The 27,195-nt window shown below is 35.3% G+C and overlaps 1 protein-coding gene across 7 annotated transcripts in view; it reads left to right on the plus strand.

Moving 5' to 3' along the window:
* Window positions 1-27,195, plus strand: part of LOC127841439 (protein mono-ADP-ribosyltransferase PARP14-like) — a 118,060-nt gene that overhangs the window by 31,537 nt on the left and 59,328 nt on the right. For 5 of the 7 annotated variants that reach the window (XR_008030982.1, XR_008030983.1, XM_052370257.1 and 2 more), the window contains exons 10-22: window positions 524-775; window positions 4,437-4,673; window positions 6,346-8,070; window positions 8,787-9,042; window positions 9,181-9,377; window positions 10,877-10,975; window positions 11,869-11,957; window positions 12,104-12,334; window positions 14,227-14,448; window positions 19,441-19,540; window positions 25,291-25,452; window positions 25,584-25,649; window positions 25,824-26,003. Coding sequence is in view for 4 of the 7 variants with exons in the window: in XM_052370257.1 (XP_052226217.1) it covers window positions 524-775; window positions 4,437-4,673; window positions 6,346-8,070; window positions 8,787-9,042; window positions 9,181-9,377; window positions 10,877-10,975; window positions 11,869-11,957; window positions 12,104-12,334; window positions 14,227-14,448; window positions 19,441-19,540; window positions 25,291-25,452; window positions 25,584-25,649; window positions 25,824-26,003 (3,816 nt within the window). In the remaining 3 variants the exon portion in view is untranslated. Of the gene's footprint in view, window positions 1-523; window positions 776-4,436; window positions 4,674-6,345; window positions 8,071-8,786; window positions 9,043-9,180; window positions 9,378-10,876; window positions 10,976-11,868; window positions 11,958-12,103; window positions 12,335-14,226; window positions 14,449-19,440; window positions 19,541-20,606; window positions 23,709-25,290; window positions 25,453-25,583; window positions 25,650-25,823; window positions 26,004-27,195 lie in introns of those variants that run through there. The other 2 variants (XR_008030984.1, XM_052370260.1) reach the window with 2 other exon arrangements.

Here is a 27,195-nt window from a genome sequence, read left to right on the forward strand (position 1 = left end):
AGCCAAAAGGGCGTAATCATTTAAAAGAAATATAAATATAAAGTGGCTTAACGGGTCAAAATTTGCTACTCCTTAACGAAAAACACGAAAATGAATCCAATTTGGAAGTAAGTTCCAAATAATCTCACTTTCAGTACCCATTAAGCTCTGGTATACGCATACCCCCATCATAAAGCAGACATAAACCGCAGTCAATTTATTGCTTGAAGGTTGACCCTTGTCTGGTTATTTAGCTATTCTTGTATTGAATGTTACCGGTATATTAAAACATTGCATGTATCTTAAGGGCAATTTTATCAATAGTTTTCTTACTTCTGCAAGGATTTATTTTATATACCCATGAAAAGAAAATTTATTTTTTGCACCAGTAAATGAAACTCTTATCTAAATATTGATCGACCAATTAGCGATCAATAAATCTTGAAGTGGGTTGTCCCTTTTGCTTTACAAGCTAATTGTCTTTCAGGCAATATGTTCCATGTATTTGTATGCTTCACAATCTATTGTTTTTGCTCTTTAACAGTTGCACAGGCTGTGGCGAAGAAGCAACATAAGCTGGATGGCCAAGAGCTGGTTGTGTCCCTGTACACCCCTCCAGTTCCCCCACCCAGCTACCCGAACAAGCTGCTTATCAAAGGACTGAACCAAAAGATAACATTCAACGTCCTAGATCTGTACTTGGAGGCTAGAGTGGGAATTACTCTGGTAGAAGGTTCCATGACCTATCATGCTGAGCAGGAGGATGTTGTTTTGGTTACAGTCAATGAGGAGATAGGTAATTCCTTATAGTGAAAGACCTCCCAATGAGGAGGTGCCCCCCTCAATCATTGTAACATTGCCAAAAGAACTTTGATAAAATAGGGCCCATGGTTTTGTTATACCCCCACAAACAAAGTTTAGGGGGGTATATAGGAGTGAACTTGTCTGTCGGTCGGTCTGTCTGTCGGTCCGTATTATGTGTCTGCTCTCTAATTCAAGTAGTTTTCATCCGATCTTCACCAAACTTGGTCAGAAGTTGTATCTACATGATGTCTAGGCCATGTTTGAACATGGGCCTTGCCGGGTCAAAAACTAGGTCACGGGGTCACTTAGTGCGTTTTGAACATTCAGCATATTGTCCGCTTTTTTATTCAAGTAGTTTTCATCCGATCTTCACCAATCTTGGTCAGAAGTTGTATCTACATGATGTCTAGACCAAGTTCGAACATGGGCCTTGCAGGGTCAAAAACTAGGTCACAGGGTCACTTGGTGCATTTTTTAACATTCAGCATGGTGTCCTCTCTCTTATTCAAGTAGTTTTCATCCGATCTTCACCAAACTTGGTCAGAAGTTTTATCTAGATGATCTGAAGGCCAAGTTCAAACATGAGCCATGCCAGATAAAAAACTAGGTCACAGGGTCACTAAGTACGTTTTACACATTGAGCATGGTGTCCGCTCTCTATTTCAAGTAGTTTAAATCCGATCTTCACCACACTTGGTCAGAAGTTGTAACTAGATGATGTGTAGGTCAAGTTCGAACATGGGCCATGCCGGGTCAAAAACTAGGTCACAGGGTCACTTAGTGTGTTTTAAACCTCACCATGTTGTCCGCTCTCTAATTCAAGTAGTTTTTATTCAATCTTCACCAAAATTGGTCAGAAGTTGTATCTTGATCATGTCTAGGGCTAGTTTGAATACGGGTCATGCCGGGTCAAAAACAAGGTCACGGGGTCACTTAGTGCGTTTTAAACTTCACAATGTTGTCCGCTCTCTAATTCAAGTAGTCTTCATCCAATCTTCACCAAACTTGGTCAAGAGTTGTATCTAGATGATGTCTAGGTCAAGTTTGAATATGGGTCATGCCGGGTCAAAAACTAGGTCATGGGGTATCTTGGTGCGTTTTAAACCTCACCATGTTGTCTGCTGTCTAATTCAAGTAGTTTTCATCCAATCCTCACCAAACTTGGTCACATGTTTTATCTGAATGATCTCTAGGACAAGTCTGAACATGGGCCATACTGGGCCTAAAACTAGGTCACGGGGTCACTTATTGCGTTTTTTAACATTCAGCATGGTGTCCACTCTCTAATTCAAGTAGTTTACATCCGATCTTCACCAAACTTGGTCAGAAGTTTTATGGAGATGATATTAAGGCCAAGTTAGAACATGGGCCTTTCTGGGTCAAAAACTAGGTCAAGGGGTCACTTAGTGCGTTTTAAAAATTGAGCATGGTGTCCACTGTTTTTTGTGAAGACGACATGCAAAATATTATGTGTCAATGCAGCATGTGGAGGTATTCGTCACGTCTGTGACAAAGCTCTAGTTTTCACAGTTTGATGCACATTAAACCTTGCCAACTTTTTCAAAAGTTTTCCAGAGTTTCAGATATGACTGAATAGTAAAGTTTACATTTTTAGTGGAGTCTATTAGTTTGACTATTCATCAAATAGTGGGAGTAAGGTTTAGGTGCATAAAGTCAATGTTTCTATAATGACTTCAGATTTTCAATTAAAACTTCACACATGTCTTAAAGTATATTACATATGGTCACTGTCTGAGACCCATAACTGGAATTTAGAATTCTGACATGCAATTTATCAAAATAATGTTCCCTTTTGTACTGCAGTCAAATTAAGGATAGTATGCAACAACTCCATATCTCTAAAGCTATCCCAGTATTAAATTGAAACTTATGTCATATTTAACACATTGGAATGTAGTATGTCATGTTTTGCAAGCAATAAGTACATAATTATCTCTGTATCTACTTGACTTCTGTACTGACCGATTTTAATTTTAAACTGCACATGTGTATCAAGGTTAGAATAAAAGGTCATTTGCGAGTAATGATAACTGTGACCAGTTTTGTTGTTGAATGAAGCTCCTTTTTTGAAATGATACTTTTCAAGGTTAAGTTTACATAAACCACTGTAACCACTAAAGATTTTCAACTTAAAAAACATTTTTAGGTCACCTTTCGTGCTCATAGTGAGCTATTGTGATGACCTTTTGACAATCATCATGTGGTGTCTGGTATCCGGTGTGCAGTGTTCATCACCTACTTATAGGTTGTTACCACTGTAGAGGCCACATTTTTATTCAATCTTGATAAAGTTTTGCCATAATGTTTATCTGGACAATATCTAGGACCGTTCAAATCTTGGTCATGTGAATCCAAAAACTAGGTGGCTAAGTAAAATCTTAGAAATTCTTGTGATCATTCTAGAGGCCACATTTATGACTCGATCTTGATGAAACTTCATCAAAATGTTTATTGAAACACTTTCTAGGTTCAGTTCTTATCTGGGTCATGTGCGTCAACACACTAGGTCACCAAGTTAAATCTTTAAAAAAACGCCTTGTTACAACTCTTGAGGCCACATTTGTGACTCAATCTTAATGAAACTGGGTTGGAATGTTTATCTTGATAAGATCTAGGTGATTTTGCAACTGGTCATGTGGTTTCAAAATGTAGGTTACCAGGTCAAAAGTGAAAAAAATTGTTACCACTCTAGACGCCATATTTATGATTCATTTGTAAAGCATTGTTCCTACTCTAGACAAACATGTATTACTCCATCATGAAACCTGGTCAGAATGTTTATCTTACCTTTTCTAGGCATACTTTGAATCTGGGTTACATGCATCTAAAAACTAGATCACCAGGTCTAATGGTAAAAAAACATTATTGCCACATTAGAGGCCACATTTATGTTTCAATCTTGATGACACTTGGTCAGAATATTCATTTTGGCCAACCTAGTCTGTTTTCAAGTCTGGGTGATATGAATAAAAAACTTGGTCACGAGGTCAAATCCTAGTAAAACAGTGTTAACACTGAAGGGTCAACATTTATGACTCAAGCTTGGTAAAACTTGTCCAGATTGTTATCTTGACAGTATCTAGGCTAAGTTTGAATCTGAGTCAGATGCGTCTACAAACTAGGTCACCAATTAATTTTTTTTATCTTGACAACATGAAGGCCATGTTTTTATCTAGGTCAAGTGTGTTCAAAAACTAGATCAACTGTCCAACTCATCAACAATTGGTGTCATTGAACTCAGGTTAGTGCTTAAGGGCCATCATTAATCGTTAATGGCCCTCTTGTCAGGACAATTATATTAGATGACTGACAGAAAAGATACTTTTCAATATCAATTGAATTGAAGGAGAAGATTAGTCAAGCTCATTGGTATGGGATTGCTCCTAATTACATAAATATCATTTTGATGTACATGAGACACTTGATGAAAACATGTTTAGCCACTTCAGTTATAATAATTAGCCGGATAGCGACATTGCTGAAAATGAAATATAGTAACATGAGTTTTAACATTTTACTTACATGCTATCTTTATTATGGTCTGTGTATTACTTTTTATGAAGACTCCAGTTAAAAAATGTTTTTAATCTGAGGCATATTTGTTAATTATTCATGTGTTTGATTTCCTGCAGACTTTGCAAAATTGGAAGAGGCATGTAGATTGAAAGCCCTTGAAGGTTCTTATTTGCGGGTCAGTCAAGTGCCCATTTCTAATTGTGTGCTGGTCTCAAACATCAGTGACACAGCGACTGTGGACATGGTGTCCCTTTATTTTGAGAATGAAAAAAGAAGCAATGGTGGGCCAGTGGACAAGGTGGAAATGTTTTCCACTCAGAACTACTGTCTGGTCTACTTTGCTGACTATAAAGGTACTATGAATATTATAATTTCAATCAAACATGTTAACATTCTTAATTTCTGTCCAGAGGTAAAATAAAAATAACATGTTACAAAAGGCCCATTTTATTTTGACTACATTTTACTAAACTTGTGTAGAAAGTTTTGAGAGAAGTGTTTTAACAACAGTGTAGAATAGCTGTCCAGTGTCATTTGCCATCTCTTGTCAACAATTCTATTCACAAGATATCTCACAATCTGTTGACAAATTTTTGAGAAACTTCACAGGAGTTTTATAGAATGATTCTCGTTCATAGTTGTTCAAAATGTCAGCTGCACAGGCTGTAGGTGATTTGATTAAAAAATAGTTTAAACTAGTGAACAAAACCTACTGTAATCTCAAGGAATTAAAGGCAATACATTGTAAATCCAATATAACGCACTCAGTCATAATGTGGAATTCAATATAACGCTGGAGGGTCATGGCTCCAGTTTTTTCTCCAACCTTCCATGTCTGTCTTAAGTGTTTTCTAGTAATTCAAATATGGTGGTGCCCATTGAGCTGATATAATTACTGCTCTATTATAATCAATTATTGACTATCCCATACTGATGCATATTACATTTTAAGTGTGATAATCTATTATTTTATGTAAATAAGAATTTGAAAAATAGCATGTGTTTATCCTTGTTTCACGTTCTAATGCTGTTACTATTAATGTGCTATTGATCTTTTGATTCATTAACAAGTTAATCTAGGAATTTTTCATTTCATTATAATTTGTAGACAAAACTTAATTCAGTAATGTCTGTTAAAATGTGATGTAAAATGTAACTGTCTTTTTTGCTTGGTTTTCGGAAAGTAATGTGTACTAAATCTACCTACATTTAAATTCACTTGTCCATTGGCTGTTATAATCATCTGAACTGTGCCCGATGCTCGCACATTGCGTCCACTGATTCGCACATGTTCAATTAGAAAACCCCTTGTCCCATAATTTACTGTGCAAATTAAATTGCCTATGTTTGTGTTTATGAAATTCTTAACTTATCATCAACTGTGGCCAGAATTTTTTTTTAAATTTAGATTGTAATTATATTGGATTATGGGACATATATATATATATATATATATACATACTATACATACTAGAAAAGTGGTATGTATCCGGTTATGGAGGGTTAATATGCATGTACTTGCAAATAACAATAAATGAGCACCGAACTTATAACCCGGCCGGTCCGTTAAAAATGAGGGTTGCTGTCCAGAATGAAGGGAATTTAAAGATTTTTGACTTTCTTTATTTACATTCTAAATGCAAGCTTTGAAAATTATGTCTGGAAATATTTTCGTAGAGGTTCGTCCGTTAAGATAATAATTAAACATTTAAGTTCAACACATCGTATGGAGCTTTACCTCGTTAAGTATAGAGTTTCACATTAATTTCAAATCACCAAGTTTCAAGACAAAAATGATGTGAGTTCTCCAGGCATTCATTCATTCATTCAGGTCTTAGGTTAAGAGCCCTATTAAGGGTCATTGTTCACAAGAGGATCATACTAAATGGTTTTGAAAGACTTAGCACATATATATTATAAATTGCATTTTGTTTATGGCATTCACATGTTTAAGATTGCACTAAATTTACAATTAAGGTTGAAGAGTTATAAAATCTGTGAAAGACAAGATACTCCTCTTTTTAGTTGTAGATAGAGTTTTGTCAAAAGACCAGAAGCTTGATGGAAGACAACTTGAAGTAAGGCGATACTTCCCATGCATTGGAAGGGCAGAAGGGGACACTGTCGAACGACGATTCAAAAAACCAAACCCTTTAACAGTGAAGGCAAATATTCAGAAGATAAAATTTCTGCATCGTTCCAGTGCCAACAAAGTAGCAGTTGAAAAGCAGCTATCTATGTGCCATGCCACAATAATCTGGCCTGCAGCTAATGACACTGAAGATGTTGAACTACATTGTACATTGTCTGAGGATGTAAAAGACTGTGTTAAACTTGCCAAGGATTGGAATGACAATGCAAAAGCAAGCTTCCAAGACTTTATGAACACTCTTGACGTTGAAAGTGTTTTTGTTGTCCAAGATATTTTGAAAAAGGTAACAGAAGAATTAAGCAAAATTTCTATTGATAATCCTGAAGCCGTAGCTATTTTAATACAAAGGCAAGAAAACAAAATATATATTGTGGGAATAAAAGGAAACGTTTTGGGACTCAAGACAAAAGTTGAACAAATTGTAAAAGACATACAAGATGCTGCAGAGAAGGAAAAGGAATGGACAAAAGTAGAAGTGAAAAATTTGAAGCCTATCGAAACTAAAATGCTGTTGGCAGATAAATTCCCTAGTCAAATGCTAGAGAAGTTTCCTGAAGTTAAAATTAACATTCATCCAACAAAAAATGAAATAGAAATTGAAGGTGTTTATAAGGTGGTTAACACAATCCAGATTGAGATGTACAAAATAAAAGATACTTTTGTCCGAAATGAATCCCAGATCCAAAATGAGACAATGGCAATGTTTATGAGTAGGCCTGTCAAAGACTACATTGTAAAGAAGTTGAAAAATGACAAAGTTATTGCAGTTTGGGAAACTGTTAATGGCAAGCTTATTGTGATGAGCAAACATGACACAATGCTTAGCAAAGCAGTAAACATTGTTACTAAGTCAGTATCTATTGGCAAAGTTCAACTTACTAAAGAGAGTCGATCATCAGTGCAGTCAGAAGCATGGGCAGCATTGGAAAAACAGCTTCTTGAAGAACATCAAGGAAAGCTGACAGTAGACAAATCCTTAGACGAGGTTGCCTTTGTTTGTACAGATGACATATTTAGCAAACTTTTGGAAACTATTAATGATTTTCTAGACAAAAATACAATATATAGTGACAAGTGGTCATTTGCTAAAAACATACATAAGCTTTTGAGACAGCATCATAATCAAAACATATCTGACTTGGCAAAAGGTGAAAATGTTAGAGTTCAGTTTGCAGAAAACCAAATTGAAGTATCTGGTACAAAGAAAGGCATAAATAAAGTAAGACAAGAACTTGAGTTGTTAGCTCAGAAGGTAAAGAAACAACAACATAAGATTTCCAAACCTGGCATTTCCCAATTTATGAAAACGGACAAAGGTCATGGAATTTTGCGCAGTGTGGAAAGTACCTACCCAGTAATTGTCTCATCAAGTGATGAAGACAGTGGTGATGAGGATTATGGAATATACAGCTTAACTTCAACAGCTTCCAGTCTACCGCCTGGATGTTCTATTATAGCATCATGTATTGCATACGAGAAGAGGAACATACATGTTATGTTCGGCAATATGACTGATTTGAATGTTGATGCAATTGTTAATGCTGCAGATGAGAAACTGAGCCTCTGTGGGGGACTGGGAAAAGAGATATTGAAAAAAGGTACCTCATATCTGATGCTCATTTATTTTAATCCAAAATATCATCAAATGTATGCTGTGTTTGACCTGTAAGAAGTTCTGTATTTAATGATAAAAGATTAATTGCATTGATTATTCACATAATTGGAAAGCCCTGTGCATAAAATATCAATGACTTAAACCCTAGTATCTGAAGTAGTTTGATTTTAAAAGCCTTGGTACATGTCAAGCGTGAAGCCTGTAGCATTGTTGATTTGGGTGGTATGTTGTACGTGTATTAAGAAACTATCAATACACAAGACTAATTAGTAGATTTCTATAAAAGAATCTGATGTGGAACAACAAGTTGATGTAAAACCCTTTCACTTCACATTACAGAAAAAACATCGTCAAAATATGCAAGTGCTTATTCAGTTGAAAGAAATAAACGGTTGTTTTGCCAGAATTTTGTTTAAATTTTGATATTCAGCTGGAATTTACTCTGTGTGAGGACAACTGACAAAGGTCATATTTGAATGCTGGTTAAAAATACTGTGTTCTCCTATAGGGTCTTTTTCATAAATGAACATTTGGCTGTTTCTTATATTTATAGTAAACTAACAGGCACAGATTGATACGATGCTATGTATACACGAAAATAAGAGCTAAAAGGTCAAGGAATGGAGTGCTTTCTATTGTTTTTTTATTAATATTAAGATGATTTGTTTAGTTTACTTTATTTTGTTCATGCGTTCATAGGTGGCGATACTATTGCCAGGGATTGCAAGCTGTACATTGATGCACATGGAAAACTTGGCGAAGCAGCAGTGTTTGTGTCCACATCAGGAAATTTAAAAGCTAAGAGTATTGTTCATGTTGCGGGTCCTGTTTGGAAAGATGGAATGCAGCAAGAGGATGAAAAACTCACAGAGGTTGTTTTTAAGGCAATGCATCAGGCATCTGCAAAGGGCTACAAATCAGTGGCGTTGCCTGCTATAAGTTGTGGGGCATATGGGTATGTATAAGTTTAAAAATTAATAAAGTAATAACTCTTATATAATGTACCATAGCATTTACCTTCTACATTGATATTTGCCGATTTGATTTGTTTATGATGACAACTGTATAGAGCTTTATTGTGTTGTCAAATTAGTTACCCTGTTAAGCTGGCAACGGGAGTGATTGTTGCCTCTGTGAAGAACTTCTTCAGAGAAGTACAAGAATCGGAGCTGACAGAAATCTATTTATGCGACTTGAAAGAGGATACGGTTGATGGATTTGTTAAGGGGCTAGAAAAGGAATTTGGAGCCTCCAGTGTTCACCACTTCACCCGCAAGCAGTCATCATCAGGTATGCTGTTATACAGAAGTGCTTGACAGCTAGTCAAAGGGATTGGTGATTCAAAATCTTGTGAGACTGGTCAATGTAGTGTTCTTAAGTACAGTAGATTTCGCTTAATTGAATAGCCCATTTGTCACGTCCGAATATTCAATTATCCGGAGTATTCAATTATACGGAATCAGTTATATTTTTAAATGTTATCACAAACCGGGTGTAATCCTCCTGGAAATTGTGCTTTTCATGCATAATCAAAACATCGTTTCGACACGTAAAGGGTTTAAAAAAAGTTAATATTGGTATTTAAAATTGAATCCATTATAAATATAATATAAATGTTTTGTTGAATTCCCAAATGAGAATACAAATTTTGTAATCCAAAACACACTTTCTAGCTTTAAATAAAACATCCACATGTATCTCCTTTGCCCCCAACAAAAAGCTAGCGAAAACTATGCAGCAATGTACAATGTCACGCCATACGGTGCGTGTAATGATTTTTCCTATTTTCATTTCATTGCTTACCCAACGCTTACGCTAGCAACATCTATTGCTCATGTATTGTCCTGGTAAAAAGCGCGCGAAAATTAGCGTGGGTGTATATACACTGTCGAAAGGAAAACTTTGTAGCCAGGAGAATGCTGTATCTTTGACGTTACGCTCTTTCAGGTAGTTTAGTATTGAAACAGATAATGTCCTGTGTACTGATTTACCGGAAAATGTGGTCAATACTGGATTTAATTTTGGTTATTGTGAAAACATGATCAGCAGTGTTAAGACTGCGATGTTTTGACAAATGTGTGCGTTTTCGATTGTTTTACATCATGTTTAGATATGATTTACTGTGACGCATTTGTGTAGGTTTATATACACGAACTGAGAATATAGTGTCACATTCCATCACCTTTTGCAAACTGTCGAGCAAGACACGTCAACAGTTTGTTTTCGGCAACACACTCTTTAATTGTTTCTAAGCGACAACAAACTGTTGAAATGTGTTACTCGACAGTTTGCATTCGATGTTCGCGCCTGACTGCACACCGGAGACTCCAGTGTTCATGTACATGGTTTTATGCCCTCGAAGGAGGGCATATAGTGATCGGACCATCTGTCAGTCTGTCTGTCTGTCGTTCCGTCACACTTTGCGTTTAGGTTTCGAAAAATGCTCATAACTTCTATGTCGCTTCAGATAGCAACTTGATATTTGGCATGCATGTGTATCTCATGGAGCTGCACATTTTGAGTGGTGAAAGGTCAAGGTCATCCTTCAAGGTCAAAGGTCAAATATATGGCTTCAAAGCGGCGCAGAAGGGGGGCATTGTGGGCATTGTGTTTCTGACAAACACATCTCTTGTTCATATTAGGAAATTGTTTGAATTGTATACCACAAACACCTTATCCTGACTCTGATATTGGGCTGTTGGAACTGTTATTTTGGTTCTGACAGTCCTTACATTGCCTGTGGGATTAGACAGCTACACATATTGCCATTATTTGTTTATCTTTTACAGCATTGAGTCTGCCTCCTGGATCAATTCGCCCAATGGATAGTTCAGATGAAGAAAGTACTGGCACATATTCTGCTGACACAAGTAAAGGCACTTTTAAACGTAAGTGTACTATAACCGGTATCCAAATACATAGTTTGTTGTAAAACATGTAATATACGCAATGGTATTTCTATCTGCCCTTTGGTAATTTAAAGGTTGCATCTATCGATGCCAGTTTGCTGTTCTTGTCATACTGAGAGTATTTAGTCCACATTAATTCTTATTTTTACCAGTCTTGCATAGTTTGTGCATGGCTGTATAATTTCTGATGGGTTTCTTAATAGGCAATATCTTATACTGAACACTAGAGGGTTTTTTAGCTTTTTCTTCACAAAATTCTCTATATCGTGTAAACCTTTTTTTCCATGCATAAGCACATTTACAATGATTGCAAAATTTTACATTTGTAATTTGACCTTACAATATTAGCAGAAGTCACATGTTTGCTTGATCATGCTTTAATCACCATGATCATGCTTTAATCACCTGAGTCACTGTAAATGTAAATATGTGACTTAATTAATAACCTCACAGAACTTTGCATACAATTTTGTGCTAGAGAAAAGATTTGAATGTGTCTGTGGTTGTAATCTGAGAAATATACACCTATCAAACGGATAGGCAGAGTGTTTACAGATCTAAAAAAATTATGCAAAAAGATGTGTGTTGTTTTAACGTATGGAATCTTAATATTTTGGATTTTATTATAAAGTTTTCAAAACTTCTAATAAGTAACATGAAAGGTATCCTCTAATATTTATGATATTGCGTTATGATGATTCCATTCATTGAAAATCGTGCATATTTTAAATTGTGATGATTATGTATGAAAAGAATATAAATTGCACATACTACTACCGGTATCTGGTTGAATGTAATGTACATGTAGCTAGTGTCCAAGAGATAGTTAGTTATGGTGCATACTATTATAATGGTCATCTGGTATGTTGTAGCACGGCCTCAACCAATGAACAGGGCGTTGCCGGTCAAGCTTGGAAACATCACTGTTGCTGTTCAAAAAGCAGAAATTGCCAAACATAACGTATGCATTGATGTCATAATTGCTAGATTTCGTTTATAAAAATATCATCTTTACAACTGCATATTTTAAAAAACATAAACATGGTCTTAAACGGAAATCCTGTTTGATACTTAATGCATAAAAAAGCTTTTAAAATATTTTTTTAGATACCTGTCATAGTCAACACCACGTCAAGAAATCTTGATCTAAACAATGGCGCTGTGTCTAAGACAATACTTAAGCAAGCTGGGCCGGAAATACAGAATGAACTAAAACAGTCGTATCCAAATGGAATCGGTGAGGGGCAGGTGGCTGTGACAAAAGGACATAAACTGAAGTGCACCAATGTTGTGCACGGGGCTGTTTCCAATTGGGATGGACAGAAGAAAACTATTGATGTAAGGGTCATTTTATTATTTCAAAAATACACCGCCAAATGGATTTAACATGTTATTTTAAAATAAAAACTGCACAAATTGAATTAGAAAATGAACTCAAAATCTAATTATATTAAAGTATAACATTTAGAATCAATATTGCAGGGGTGTGAACCACATAATTACCAGTTTTAAAGGAAAAAAAAACAAACTTGGAACTTTTTAAAAAGTGTTTTAAAGACACATATGAAGCATAAGAACCGCCTTCGAAGAGAACTTAGAACCAATAATTACAAAATAATGCATGAAGGTGAAGTTGTATCAAGTCTTTTCTATAGATTTAATTCAACTCAATGTTTGTTTAGGATATAATTAATTGTATTGCAAAGTTTTTATTAAAAAGCAAAATAATGAAAAGAATGCCTAAAACATATTAAATTTTACAATTTTCCTTTGCTTTTATGTCCAAATAATCACAGTAAATAAATTGTAAAAAAGGTAATATTAACGTTAATTTGTCAAAGAATCAAAATAACTGTCAGAATCAATCTGATTGATCAAAGTTTTTTGCGCTGTTTGTATATTACAATAAATAAATACATTTATGAAAATATAAATATTAAAGGGACTCATGTCAACCATGACGACGAAGAAAAGAAAAGTTGTTAAATACCGTATTTTTTTACAATTATTAGTTGATATTGATCAAAATATCACGACTGGCATATAACATTACTTGAAAAAAGTTGTTAAGTTTTCATATTTTCAGTATATTTGGTTATACATTTTACTGGGTATGTCTACCAGGTAACTACCACTTAACTATACATAACGCCAGTATATTGATCATCATCGTCACGTGGTAAACCCAGGAATGCAAATTGTGCACGTGTAGTGAATTGTTAATATTTATGCCCCCCTTCGAAGAAGAGGGGGTATATTGTTTTGCACATGTCGGTTGGTCGGTCGGTCGGTCGGTCGGTCCGTCGGTCGGTCCGTCCACCAGATGGTTTCCGGATGATAACTCAAGAATGCTTATGCCTAGGATCATGAAACTTCATAGGTACATTGATCATGACTCGCAGATGAACCCTATTGATTTTCAGGTCACTAGGTCAAAGGTCAAGGTCATGGTGACCCGAAATAGTAAAATGGTTTCCGGATAATAACTTAAAAACGCTTATGCCTAGGATCATGAAACTTCATAGGTACATTGATCATGACTCGCAGATGACCCTATTGATTTTCAGGTCACTAGGTCAAAGGTCAAGGTCACGGTGACCCGAAATAGTTAGCAGCTTCATATTTGGCTTACTGGGGGGCATTGTGTTTCTCAAAGAAATCTTGTTTATATATAAAATGATCAATCTACTTGCGTTATTTATAGTGTGTATATCGTTATGTCACCTATTTTCGCGATGTTCTTTCGATTTCACATACTGAAATTTTATTACCGAATATACTGAAAATATGAACTTTTTTCAAGTAATGTAATATACCAGTCGTGATATTTTAATTAATATAAACTTATAAATGTAAAAAAATACGGTATTTTTGAACTTTTCTTTTTTCGTCATTCGTGGTTTACAGTCCCTTTAAGTTGTTCTCTGGGTGAAAATAATAGTCCCCTTCCAACAAAAATCCCGATTTTGTCAGTCAGTTATAACTGGATGTAATTTAAACGCAGTCAGCAAAGTACATGCAAGCTGGGCATGGGAATGATCACATCCTTGACTATTGTATTCAATCATATAGAAAAAGAGACTAATTAAATTGATAACTTACTAGTGTGTTGGGAAAGTTTGTTATTTTTACAAATAAACAACAACAACATATTAAAGTAAATATTAATTAAAAGGCTACTTATAATTTAGTTACATGTAACAAATGCTTATTAATTGTATTTTCAAAAGGAGCTGAAAAGCTTTGTCAACCTTTGTATGGAGGAGACACAAAAGCGTAATCACAGCGGAATAGCGTTCCCTGCTATCGGCACTGGCAATCTTGGCTACCCAAAGGAGGTTGTGGCTAGAGAAATGTTAACAGCCATCTCAGAATTTGCAACCAAACATCCGCAATCGTGCATAAAAAATGTGGATTTTATACTATATCCACAAGATGAAGGGACTATTAAGGTATTTATGCTCTGCTTTTTAGCTAACCACAGCAAAGGCTGTCTGGTTAGTGCAGTGGTTGGTACACTCCCTTCTCACCTAGGCAATTAACCAGGGTTAAATTTCCGTTACTGGGCCATGTGAGTTTTGTTGGTGGTTACCATACTGGACTGGTGGGTTTCCTCCGGGTACTCCGGCTTTCCCACACAACACAAGACCACACCAAAACTAAAAGTAGTTTCAGTAAATAATAAATAGCTGGAAATAACAGCTATATTTCAAAATTTGTCTCAACTTTTGTTAGTCAAAGAGATTAGTTGGTAGAAATGGTGGTATACAGTCCGGGTCTTCACATCATACAGCCTCAGGGGCTGGAAGACCTCATAAATTAAAAACACACTCACACATGTACCAGAGCACAACGTGTGCTCATGGAATGGTGAGCTTTTGTGATCACCTTTTGTCTGTCTTTCCTCGTGCAATGGCCAACATGATTTGTCCGTCATCCGTCGTTGACATTTATCTTGTCAAGATTCTAAAACTTGGTTGGAACATTTGTCTTAATGATCCCGACCGAGTTTGGGTTTTAATACATTTGGTAAAAAACTAGGTCACATGGTCACATTAAAGGAAAAGCATGTGAAAACTAGACATCACATTTTTTTCTTCCAATCATCATTTGGTAACTAAATGAGAACATTAATTTTAATTATATCTCGGCCAAGTTCAAAAATGATTCCAGTCACTTGATAAAGGTTTCCTCATGGGAGCTGGGCAGTTTTCTTCATATTGCTATAGTGATATCTTGTAAACACACTAAAAGCCACACGTTTTTGCCAATCATCATTAAACATGCTAAGAACATTTGTTCTTATGATGTCTATGACTTAAGAGGTGGGGGGGGGGGGTGGGCGGGGGGCAGGGGGGGGGGGGGGGGTTCCTTATATGGCTATATTGAAACCTTGTGAACGCTCCAGAAGTCAAATTTTTGTTAAATTATCACAAAACTTGCCACAACCATATGGATATAGATTTGGCGTTGTTTCTCTGTCAGTCTGTCCATCTGTCTGTCACAAACTTTTCAGGGCTATATCTCAGAAATTATATAAGATATTAGCATGAAACTTCATGGGTGTTTAGATACTAATTGGGTGTTTAGAAACCAATGAGGAGAAATGACATGAAAAACAAAAAACATAACCCTACACTTTCTTAAATAAGAAAAATTACCCTTTATTGTTTTTGAATGATGTACTTTTTCAGATCTATATGTATGTATATCTATATCTTTGTATGATATAACTATTCAGGTCTATTAAATCTCAGATACATTACAAGATTTCAGCATGAAAGTTCATGGGTGTATAGATATCAAGGAGTAGAAGTGCCTTGCACAAGAACAATAATCCTGCACTTTCTTAAATAAGAGTTATTCCTCTTTTTGTTTTTGTATGATGTAACTTCAGAGCTTTATCTTAGGTATGATATAAGATCTCAACACGAAACTTCATGGGTGTATACCGGTAGATATCAATGAGCAGAAGTGCAATGCACCGGTTTCATAACATTTTCATCAATAAGAGTAATTGCCCTTTGTTGTTTTTGTATGATAAAACTTTTCAGGGCTATATCTCACAGACGGTACAAGAGATAAGTTCCATGCACAAGAACCATAGCCTACACTTTCTTAAATAATATGTATTGCCCTTTGTTAGTATTTTACCATGCATCAATGGTTTTCCCCCATCCATAAATAAAATTTGTTTGGCTGAGGATATAAATTCAAAGAATTTGCTGCTTTTGTAATTATTTCTTGGCTGATTGTAACAACGGTTCAGGTCTATTATAAAACATGGTGGGTTGGGCAGTTGCCCTTATATGGCTATAGTAAAAACTTATGAACACTCCATAATTCAAGTTATTTGCCCAATCATCATTCAACTTGCTTAAAATATTAGTTCTCATGATAATTTGGCAGAGTTACAAAATATTTCCGTTAAAAATCATTGTTGGCGGGGGCAGGGTATTTTTCCCTATTTGGCTTTAGTGAAATCTTGTGAAAACTTTTTAAAGTCACATGTTTTCCTAATGATGATAAAACTTGCTCATGTAATTTGCCCTTAACAATATTTCAGCCAAGTCGTCTAGCCATCACAAAGTCTTCTATTAACATTTCAGTTTGTTCGGTCTTAGGTGAGCGACCAAGGACCTTTGCCATCTTGTTCATTTAAAGTGTCATATTCGTTATTATAATATATAACATGCTATACCCTGTTTCTCATGTAATACAACCATTACATATTTTTTTATATCACACATGTGTAATACAACATTTTAAAGCGTTTTCATTGGTTTATTTTGCGTTAATTGACCAATTGCATTTTGTTATTTCGCTGAAATGACGTTGCAACATCAAATGACATCACGAAATTTAAACAACATTCCGGATTAATCATTATGTTTGCGTAAATATTTATTTAATTTGCTCATTCAAAAGCATGTGATAAAAAAGATCTGACACTCGTCATATCATACCATATTTTATTAAACTCGTCCAGGAAATTAGTTAGTAAGCTCGCTTACTAACAAAATTCCTGAACTCGATTAATTAAATATAGTATGATATGACAACTCGTGCCAGATCCCATATATATTATCTGACCCTTGTTTCATTTTCATAGAATATGTTTCAGACCTTTTATATCATATGCTTTAAATGACAAAAAATAAATTTTTACTTAAGTTTCTGATGAGTCCTAAAAGTTTTGTTAGAATTTGACCATAAAATATGTTTTTGGTTAGTCAAAAGAGTAGCCTATACAATAACTTAAAATCTTATCTTAAACAAGTTCTAGATTTTTGTAATGATAATAAAGGACACAATATGATAATATGTGTGTTTTTCTACTTTCACTACTTTCAATTGTAGGTTTTTATTTGCTCACCTGATTGCTCAGGTGAGCTTTTGTGACCGGTCTTTGTCCGTCGTATGTCCGTCCGTCCGTCCGTTAACATTTTCTCGTAAACACTCTAGAGGCCACATTTCTTGTCCCATCTTCATGAAACTTGGTAAGAAGCTTTGTCCCAATGAAATATCGGCCGAGTTCGAATCTGTGTTGTGCCGGGTCAAAAACTAGGTCACTAGGTCAAAAAAAATAAAAACCTTGTAAACACTGTAGAAGTCACATTTCATGCCCAATCTAAATGTAACTTTGTCAAAATGTTTGTCTTAATGATATCTTGGTTGAGTTCAAAAGTGGTTCCGATCCGTTGAAAAACATGGCCGCCAGTGGGCGGGGCAGTTTTCCTTATTTGGCTTTAGAGAAACCTTGTAAACACTCTAGAAGTCACAATTTTTGCCCAAATATCATGAAAGTTAGTCAAAACATTGGTTCAATTGATGTCTCAGACAAGTTCGAAAATGGTTGAGATCGGTGAAAAAACATGGCCGCCAGTGGGCGGGGCATTTTTCTCTATATGTATATAGTGGCAGTTTTGCCTATTTGGCTATAGAGAAACCTTGTAAACACTCTAGAAGTCACAATTTTTGCCCAATCATCATGAAAGTTGGTCAAAACATTGGTTTTATTGATATCTCGGACGAGTTTGAAAATGGTCGGGATCAGTGAAAAAACATGGCCGCCAGTGGGCGGGGCATTTTTCTCTATATGTATTTAGTGAAAACATGTGAACACAGTAGAAGTCACATTTTTGGCCAAATTTTCATGAAATTTGCTAAGAACATTTGTTTCCTTGATACGAGAGCTGAGTTCAAAAATGGTTCCGGTCAGTTGAATAACATTGCTGCTGGGAGGGGGGCAGTTTTCTCATTATGCCCCCCACTTCGAAGAAGAGGGGGTATATTGTTTTGCTCATGTCGGTCCGTCCGTCCACCAGATGGTTTCAAGATGATAACTCAAGAGCGCTTATGCCAAGGATCATGAAACTTCATAGGTACATTGATCATGACTCGCAGATGACCCCTATTGATTTTCAGGTCACTAGGTCAAAGGTCAAGGTCACGGTGACCCAAAGCAGTAAAATGGTTTCCGGATGATAACTCAAGAAGGCTTATGCCAAGGATCATGAAACTTTATAGATACATTGATCATGACTCGCAGATAACCCCTATTGATTTTCAGGTCACTAGGTCAAAGGTCAAGGTCACGATAACCCGAAATAATAAAATGGTTTCCGGATAATAACTCAAGAACGCTTTGGCCTAGGATCATGAAACTTCATAGGAACATTGATCATGACTCGCAGATGACCCTATTGATTTTCAGGTCACTAGGTCAAAGGTCAAGGTCACGGTGACCCGAAATAGTAAAATGGTTTCAAGATGATAACTCAAGAACGCTTATGCCTAGGATCATATAACTTCATAGGTACATTGATCATGACTCGAAGACGACCCCTATTGATTTTCAGGTCACTAGGTCAAAGGTCAAGGTCACGGTGACCTGAGATAGTAAAATGGTTTCTGGATGATAACTCAAGAACGCTTATGCCTAGGTTCATGAAACTAAATAGGTGTATTGATCATGACTCGCAGATGACCCCTATTGATTATCAGGTCACTAGGTCAAAGGTCAAGGTCACAGTGCCAAAAAACGTATTCACACAATGGCTGTCAAGATCACGGTGACTCAACTTAGAAAAATGGTTTCTTGATGATAACTCAAGAATGCTTATGCCTAGGATCATGAAACTTCATAGGTACATTGATCATGACTCGCAGATGAAATAATGATGAAACTTGACCAGGATGTTTGTCTGGACAATATCTAGGTGGACAATATCTAGGTCAAGTTTGACATTTGGTAAAGATTGAATGAACCGACTCCTCTCAGGTGAGCGAACTAGGGCCATCTTGGCCCTCTTGTTATATTTTTTTCGTGGTAAATTTCTTTTAATTGTTAGACATTTGAAAGATAACTTTTTGTGTGTGTCTGTTCACTACTGCAAGTCTTTTGTTAGCATTTTTACTGATACATTTCTTAAAAATTTTAGGCATTTGAAAGCGAGATTACTCAATGGGCAAAGGGTGGTGGCAAAGGTCGTGCACGGGGCTACGATCACTATCAAAATTTGCGTTCTAAGAGCGGTGAAGGTAATTGTGGTTCCTATTAAGAAATTATCAATTTTGGATGCACAGGATGTTAAAAGGAATGGGTATAATTAAGTGTATCTCCTTTTATTTTATCATTTAAAAAATATTTACTGTACAACTATTATGTGGTGAAGATTACATTACCAAAGTAGTCATTTTGCACAGAAGCACATCCGTGTCGGCATAAAGACACATTGTCTATCTAATGAATGTTTCAATAAAAAAAGCACCAAACATTTTGTATGAGTAATATTATTTTAATTTCACAACTGCAACCAAATGAAAGTACTTGGGACTCGTTTAGTTTTTTTTTTACATATTGCAAGATTATGATGCTGTTCTAAATGTGTGTTTGAATAGTGATGTGTTAAAATTATGGTATAAACTAGTGTTGAACATCTAAAATTGAATAAAAATATTGTATTTTTTTTGTAGAAAATTTTTTATGATAATTTGTATTTATTTACATTTATATGGTTGTAAGCATTATTAAATGTTGTATGTTGGCTTATGTTTTTGGCATGTGATTTACATGTGCATATTTATGAATTGTTGATAAAGGCAGATTACAGCTGATATAAATATATAAATAAATACTTTTTGACAAACAACTGTAATACGTGAAAGAGTGAAATATGCCTCAAATAATCAAAACGTTACTTGGCAACACTTAAGATAAACATTGGCCCTGCTTTACTAAGCCACTTAGGAAATTGTAAGACTAAGAAAATATTTTTAATACAGAAATATATTTCTAACCTTTATAACTTAAAGCAAATAAGTATTAATGGTAAAATATTTAATGATTAAATTGACAATTGTAAGTGTGTTTAATAATTTTAAACTGTATTTGTTTGTCAATAGTGGTGTTAGTATCCTAATAAAACAATGCTCTTGTAAATATATTGATTGATAAAGCTAATCAGTCATAATATGAAATAGGAATCATTATCGGAACACCAGTACATTTCTACCAAAAAAATTATTTTAAAACAATCCAGCTTAATTAATGCATAAAGTATAGTTTTTTTTCCAAATTCTATATACATTCCTCATTTTTTGGTAGAACTGTACTGGCGTGACGAAGAAGACACCTCGCAATACGGAATTCTTACACCGAAATCCGATCAAGAAATGTATATTACCAAGCGGATAGGCCTCGACAAAATAAATGACCTCAAATACTGGCTGGAGGACGTAGAAATTGACATGGCTTCAAAGCTTATTGCAAAAACGTATCGGAATATAAATGGATTACAAAACGTCTGTGTTGTGATGGCAGGTCAAGTGCGCATATCTGGGAATCCAATGATTCAGATTTTACATTCACACACGCAGCATTGGGTGACGGCTACAACTATAGATTGTCCATTGGGCTCAGTTAAGATCTATGACAGTATGTACAATGAACCAGATGAAGCTTGCATTAACAGTATAAAGATTCTTATGGGTCGGGATATGGATGATACAATAGAAGTTGTGGTACCAAAATTTCAAAGACAAAGAAAGAAATCAGACTGTGGGTTGTTTGCTGTTGCTGCCGCTTTTGCGTTAGCATCAGGTCAAAACCCGTCAGACATGGCATTTGATGATTTTCAAATGCGAAAGCATCTGTACACATGTTTAATGAAGCAGGTGATAAGTGATTTTCCACAATACAGGGGAAAAGTTAGATATAAACAAGAAAGTGTACATGTGTATTAATAGTATTGAATATAGCACAATCATTTTAACCTGTATTTGAGGCATTAATTTTTACACAATTTAGCTGAAGTTGTTCATGTTATATTATTCATTGTAAGCATGTCTGTGTGATTTTAGCCTATCAATTTATTCAGATCATAAACAACCAATCCACAATAAAAGACATCCTAGGAAGTTATTTTTTGTATGAGGCCATATTAATTTTTTTTTCCAAACAAAACATCTAACATGCAGCTCATTACAATAAGTTAAAGCTTGCTTAAACATTATCTTAATAAACATTTGCCATTATGACTTTATGTATACTTTAAATATAGCTTATTCTTAAGAGGTATGATATAATTAAACAAAACAATCAAAATATGCATTAAATATTACATTTTGTTGCAACAAAACATAAGTAAGAAGATATCACAATTTCTATTTAAAATGAACGCAGGCTTACAACTAATAGCATACATATATATTTAAAATACATAGGTATTTAAAGATGCTTGTTGTTGTTATTTATTTTTGTATGCAATGTATGTCTTATATAACGGATCTGTCATAAGTTGTAATTATAAACAAGTTTTGGATTTTGCTAGCAAGAATTCCTGTAGAGAGTTCATTGAAATTCATTTCTTATGCAAATTAAGAATTAATTTGCTGATTTTGAAAATGGTGAATGTCCATCCAAAAACCATGGAATTGGAATTTGTATGCCCCCCTTCGAAGAAGAGGGGGTATATTGTTTTGCACATGTCGGTCGGTCCGTCGGTCCGTCAGTCCGTGGGTCCGTCCACCAGATGGTTTCCGGATGATAACTCAAGAACGTTTAGGCCTAGGATCATGAAACTTCATAGGTACATTGATCATGACTGTCAGATGACCCCTATTGATTTTCAGGTCACTAGGTCAAAGGTCAAGGTCACAGTGACTCGAAATAGTAAAATGGTTTCCGGATGATAACTCAAGAATGCTTAGGCCTAGGATCATGAAACTTCATAGGTACATTGATCATGACTGGCAGATGTCCCCTATTGATTTTCAGGTCACTAGGTCAAAGGTCAAGGTCACAGTGACTCGAAACAGTAAAATGGTTTCCGAATGATAACTCAAGAATGCTTAGGCCTAGGATCATGAAACTTCATAGGTCCATTGATCATGACTGGCAGATGAAACCTATTGATATTCAGGTCACTAGGTCAAAGGTCAAGGTCATAGTGACAAAAAACATATTCACACAATAGCTGCCACTACAACTGACAGCCCATATGGGGGGCATGCATTTTTACAAACAGCCCTTGTTTTTAAAAACATTTCAGTCAATGTGTGGCACCGTTTTCCTTTTTATGGTCAATTTGAAACTGTGTTGAAACTACAGAAGTCACAAATTCACCCAATCCACATGAAACATACTCAGAACTCAACATTTGTTTTTATGAAAGGCCAATCCCCCTTTCCTGCCATTAGGAATGAGGCAGTTGTTATTTTATCCCACTTTACAGCGAATTCGGTTGATTAAAGCCCCTTTTATTAAATTTCTGCTATAATCAATGGCACGTGCTACGTTATTAGGCTACGTTGTAAGCAAATGTAGTTCCTGGTATATAACAACTAAATGTTATATTGATGTTATAAAACATTTAGATTTGCAATTTAATATGAATAAAATTGTAATTAATTACGCACGACGCTTTGTCATCTTTGATATCTCGCCTGAGTTTGAAAACAGTTCTGGTCCATTGAAAAAAAAGGCCACCAGTTGTTCTGGCAGTTTGCCTTGTATGGCTGTAGAAAAAACTAGTGAAGTCTCTAGAAGTCACAAGTTTTGTCCAATCTGCATGAAACTTGCTCAGAAGATTTGTTGTAATCATTTATTGGGCAAGTACTTTTTTATGCTCCCCCAAATTTTTTTTTTAGGGGGAGCATATAGTCGCCGCTTCGTCTGTCCGTGCGTGTGTCCGTCCGTCCGTGCACAATTTTTGTCCGGGCTATTTCTCAGCAATTAATGACCGGAATTCAATTAAACTTTATGGGAAGCTTCACTACCAAGAGGAGATGTGCATATTATCAGCCGGTTCTGGTCGGATGATTTTTCACAGAGTTATGGCCCTTTGAAATTTTCCATTAACTGTACACATAGTGCAATTCTTGTCCCCCCAACTACTAGACATTTCCTTTTATCTGAATATATAGTGTAATTCATTCGTCCTTAAAGTGACATAAAACCAAAATTAAATATAAAAAGGCCTCCCTCTTACTTTTATGAATATAAGTATGTATGTACATTGCTTTCCAGTAAATGAACAGTGCCTTTACACTCAGTATGAAAGTGACATCTGATTTGCATGATAAGTAATGATGTGGTAACCATATGAGTTTGTTATGTATTTTGTAATGAACAACATTTTATATATGTAAGTGTTGTTTAAAATGGCTGGTTGTGTTTTGTATTTGCCTTGAATAAATATTTAGGGAACACATTTATCTTTTTGTGCATCACCAAGGTCATTTTGTGTATCACATGTTGTGACATGTTTAAAAAATGAATTTGTGTTTAAAATGAGTTGTCTTGAAATGCGATGTAAAAATTAATCTTCTCGTTAAAACAACGAGTACATGTATATTAAATAAAGAAAATTATGGAGGTAACTAATTTGCGTTTTTTTGCTCACCTGAGTACAAAGTGCTAATCATGAGCAATTGAGGTCACCCTTTGTCAGGCGTGATGCGTTGAGTCTTGTGCATCGCCAATATCTTAATCATTTCCACTCTACAGCCCACATTTTTCTTCAAATCTTTCAAACTTGGTCAGAAATTTCATATTGAAAATCTCTAAATTGAGTTCAAATCTTGGTCATGTGCGTCCAAAAACTAGATCACTAGGTCAAAGCTTAGAAATACCTTGCTACCACTGTGGAAGCCACATGTATGACTCAGATTTGATGAAACTTGGTCAAACATAAAAAATCTAATCTGAATTTGAGTCTGGGTAACATGCATTCAAAAACTAGGTCACCGGGTAAAATCTACAAATTATGTCACCGCTTTGGAAGTCACAATTATGACTCAATATTGATTAAACTTGGTCAGAATGTTTGTCTTGACAATATCTAGGTAGATTTCGAATTGGGTTCACATGCATCCTATAACTAGATCAGCAAATCAACTCTTAGAAAAACATTGTTTCCACTCCAGAGGTCACATTTTTTACTCAATCTGGATAAAACTTTGAATGCTTTTTCGGAATATATCTGGAGGATATCTTGGCCAAGCCGAATTTCAGATGCGTGGGTCCAATAACAAGGTAACTAGGTCAAGTCTTCTATAAACCTTGTTACTACTTTAGTAGCCACACTTGTGTCACTTCATGAAACTTGATCAGAATGGCTTTGCTAACAATGAATTGGCCTATTTAAGATTTCTTGGTCACATTCATAAAAAAACTAGATGACCATGTCAAATCTTAAAACAAAAAATTACAACTCTTCAAGTCACGTTTAGGATAAATCTTGATAAAAATGGTCAGAAGGTTTACCTGCACAATATTATGGCCATGTAAAATATGTCAAGTGTGGTTAAAAACTAGGTCAACACTTATTGACTTAGTAAATAAGGGAACCTTCAACCAATGTGAGCCCTTTAGGGCCATTATGGCCCTCTCGCACATTAATATTTTATTTTTTTATGCTTGGAAACATATTTATATAAATGAAAAAATGCGGTCTCAAAATACTTAAATATCATTGTCCGTTTTATATGATTACCTGACAGTCATTTTAATGTTACTTACATACATTGTTTCATTGCTTTGATATATATGAAAATTTAAAAAATAGACCTGCCTTTATGATAAAACATTGAGATGAAAGAAGACATCCAGACCTTTAGATATCTTTTGGGAATTCAAGTATTTGATACAACATACACTTTACTGAAACTAAATCAATATTCACTATCTTATATTTATATTATGATAATAATAATGCAAAACATAATGTATAGAATTCTTTTTAATAAGCAACTAACTTTTAAATACTGGACATTATTTGTTCTGATAGACGGCGAGAATGAACACCTGTACGAAGAATTGCCATTTGCAAAGGACTCGAACAACTTTACTATTGGAAATGTTCAAATAAAGGTCACGCAAGGTGACCTAACAAAGGAGGCAGTGGATTGTATTGTAAACAGTTCAAACGAGACTCTAGATCTTAAAAGAGGTAAGTTTATTTAAAGCTTTACTATACTGACAATGGACAGGACTATAGTTTGTTTGGAATATTATGTGTATTTCACGTTAAATGCTGATGCATATATAATTTACTTGTACAATCAAACTGATTTTTTTAAGGAAAAGTTTCCCAAAGCCTCGTCAAAATTTGTGGAGACCAGCTTGTAAAGGAGGCTCATTCCAAGCGTATGTTGTTATTGTTATGCTTCTTTGATTACTTCAGATTTTTTTAAATTCTTTATCATATGTGCTTATTATAATGTTGTTGTTTTTTAATTTCTGTGTATGCATGTGCTTTTATTGTAACAAACTTTTCATTTTATCCCACAATAAGTGTCATATTATGTGTTATATTTACAGAAAAGGAAATGAAAAAAGAAGGATTGGCCATTACCAAGGCTTATCAACTGGCTTGCAAAAACATATTGCATGTTGTAGCAAAGGAAACTGCACAGGAATGGAAACAAGTCGTCGTAAAATGTCTTAAGAAGGCTAAGGGTGAAGGTTATCAAAGCATTGCCTTCCCAGCCCTAGGCACAGGTATGAATAAACCATACCGACTATTCACCAAATGGTCAGAACTATAATACTTAATGTTGATGTCATTGGCATCCGCGTGATGCTTCTGGTCAAGGTGCAACCTCCTCATATGAGTTTTTCTACTATAGGTATTCCATTGAAAATACAGGTTTTTTTGTCATTGTGCAAAGTCTTTGACCACATTTCATAACCTGCAATTTAGCAGAATTATATCCCCTTTTTATGCCCTTGGTAGGGTGGCATATAGCAGTCGCACTGTTTGTCCCTCAGTCCATCCGGCATACCATTTTCTGGAGTTTTTTTACTCAACACTTTCAGATATTGAGCTGATTTTTGGTGTGTCTTAGTAACCTACATGCCATGCAGATGAAGTGTGAGTTTCGTTCCTGTCCATTGATTTTTTTCAAACTTAACTTAACAGGCCCTTAACTTAGTAATTTTCTCTTAAATAGCTGCAGTTTGGCTTCAAAGAGCAGAAGGGGGCTTTGAGTTTCACAAACGCAAGTCTTATTGTCCCCTTCTGGTGAAACCGGAGAGGACTCATGGTTTTCGCTCTGTGCGTCAGTCTGTCTGTCAGTCCGTAACAATTTTTTTGATCCTGCGATAACTTTAACAGTTCTTCATATTTTTTCATGAAACTTGAAACATGGAAAGATGGCAATATGGAGACTATGCACGTTGATTCATTTTGTTCCTACATCAAGAATTCTGGTTGGTATGGCAACAAAAAAAAATTACTGACAATGGTGGAGTTTCACCGGTAGGGGACCATATTGCTTGGCAATCTCTTGTTTTAATTAGAAACTTGGTTTAGGTAAACTTTCAACTTCGCCATACTGCTGTTTGTAAAAGGGAAACCTTACAAATGTGTTCCAGGTAATTGGATGAAGTTATTGACCAGGTTCCATACATCTGACATTCAATTTAGCGGAATTATGCCCCTTTTTGTACTTTCAGTTTTACATTCGCGCGCATCTATTCCATATCTCTATATACAGATATTGAAATAAAACATCACATATATGTTCAGGATCTCTATGAATATTTACTGACCAAGACCTACAACTTTGACCTGAGCCTTAATGCATGATTATACCCTTTTTTGAAGTAAGCATAGAGAGGTTAAGGTTTGCTTGCAAGTTGAAATTTAGGTTAAAGCTGTATGCGACAAATTCATAGCACTGTGACTACC

This window comes from Dreissena polymorpha, chromosome 8 (genome assembly GCF_020536995.1).
Source record: "Dreissena polymorpha isolate Duluth1 chromosome 8, UMN_Dpol_1.0, whole genome shotgun sequence".
Taxonomy (NCBI): Eukaryota; Metazoa; Mollusca; class Bivalvia; order Myida; family Dreissenidae; genus Dreissena; species Dreissena polymorpha.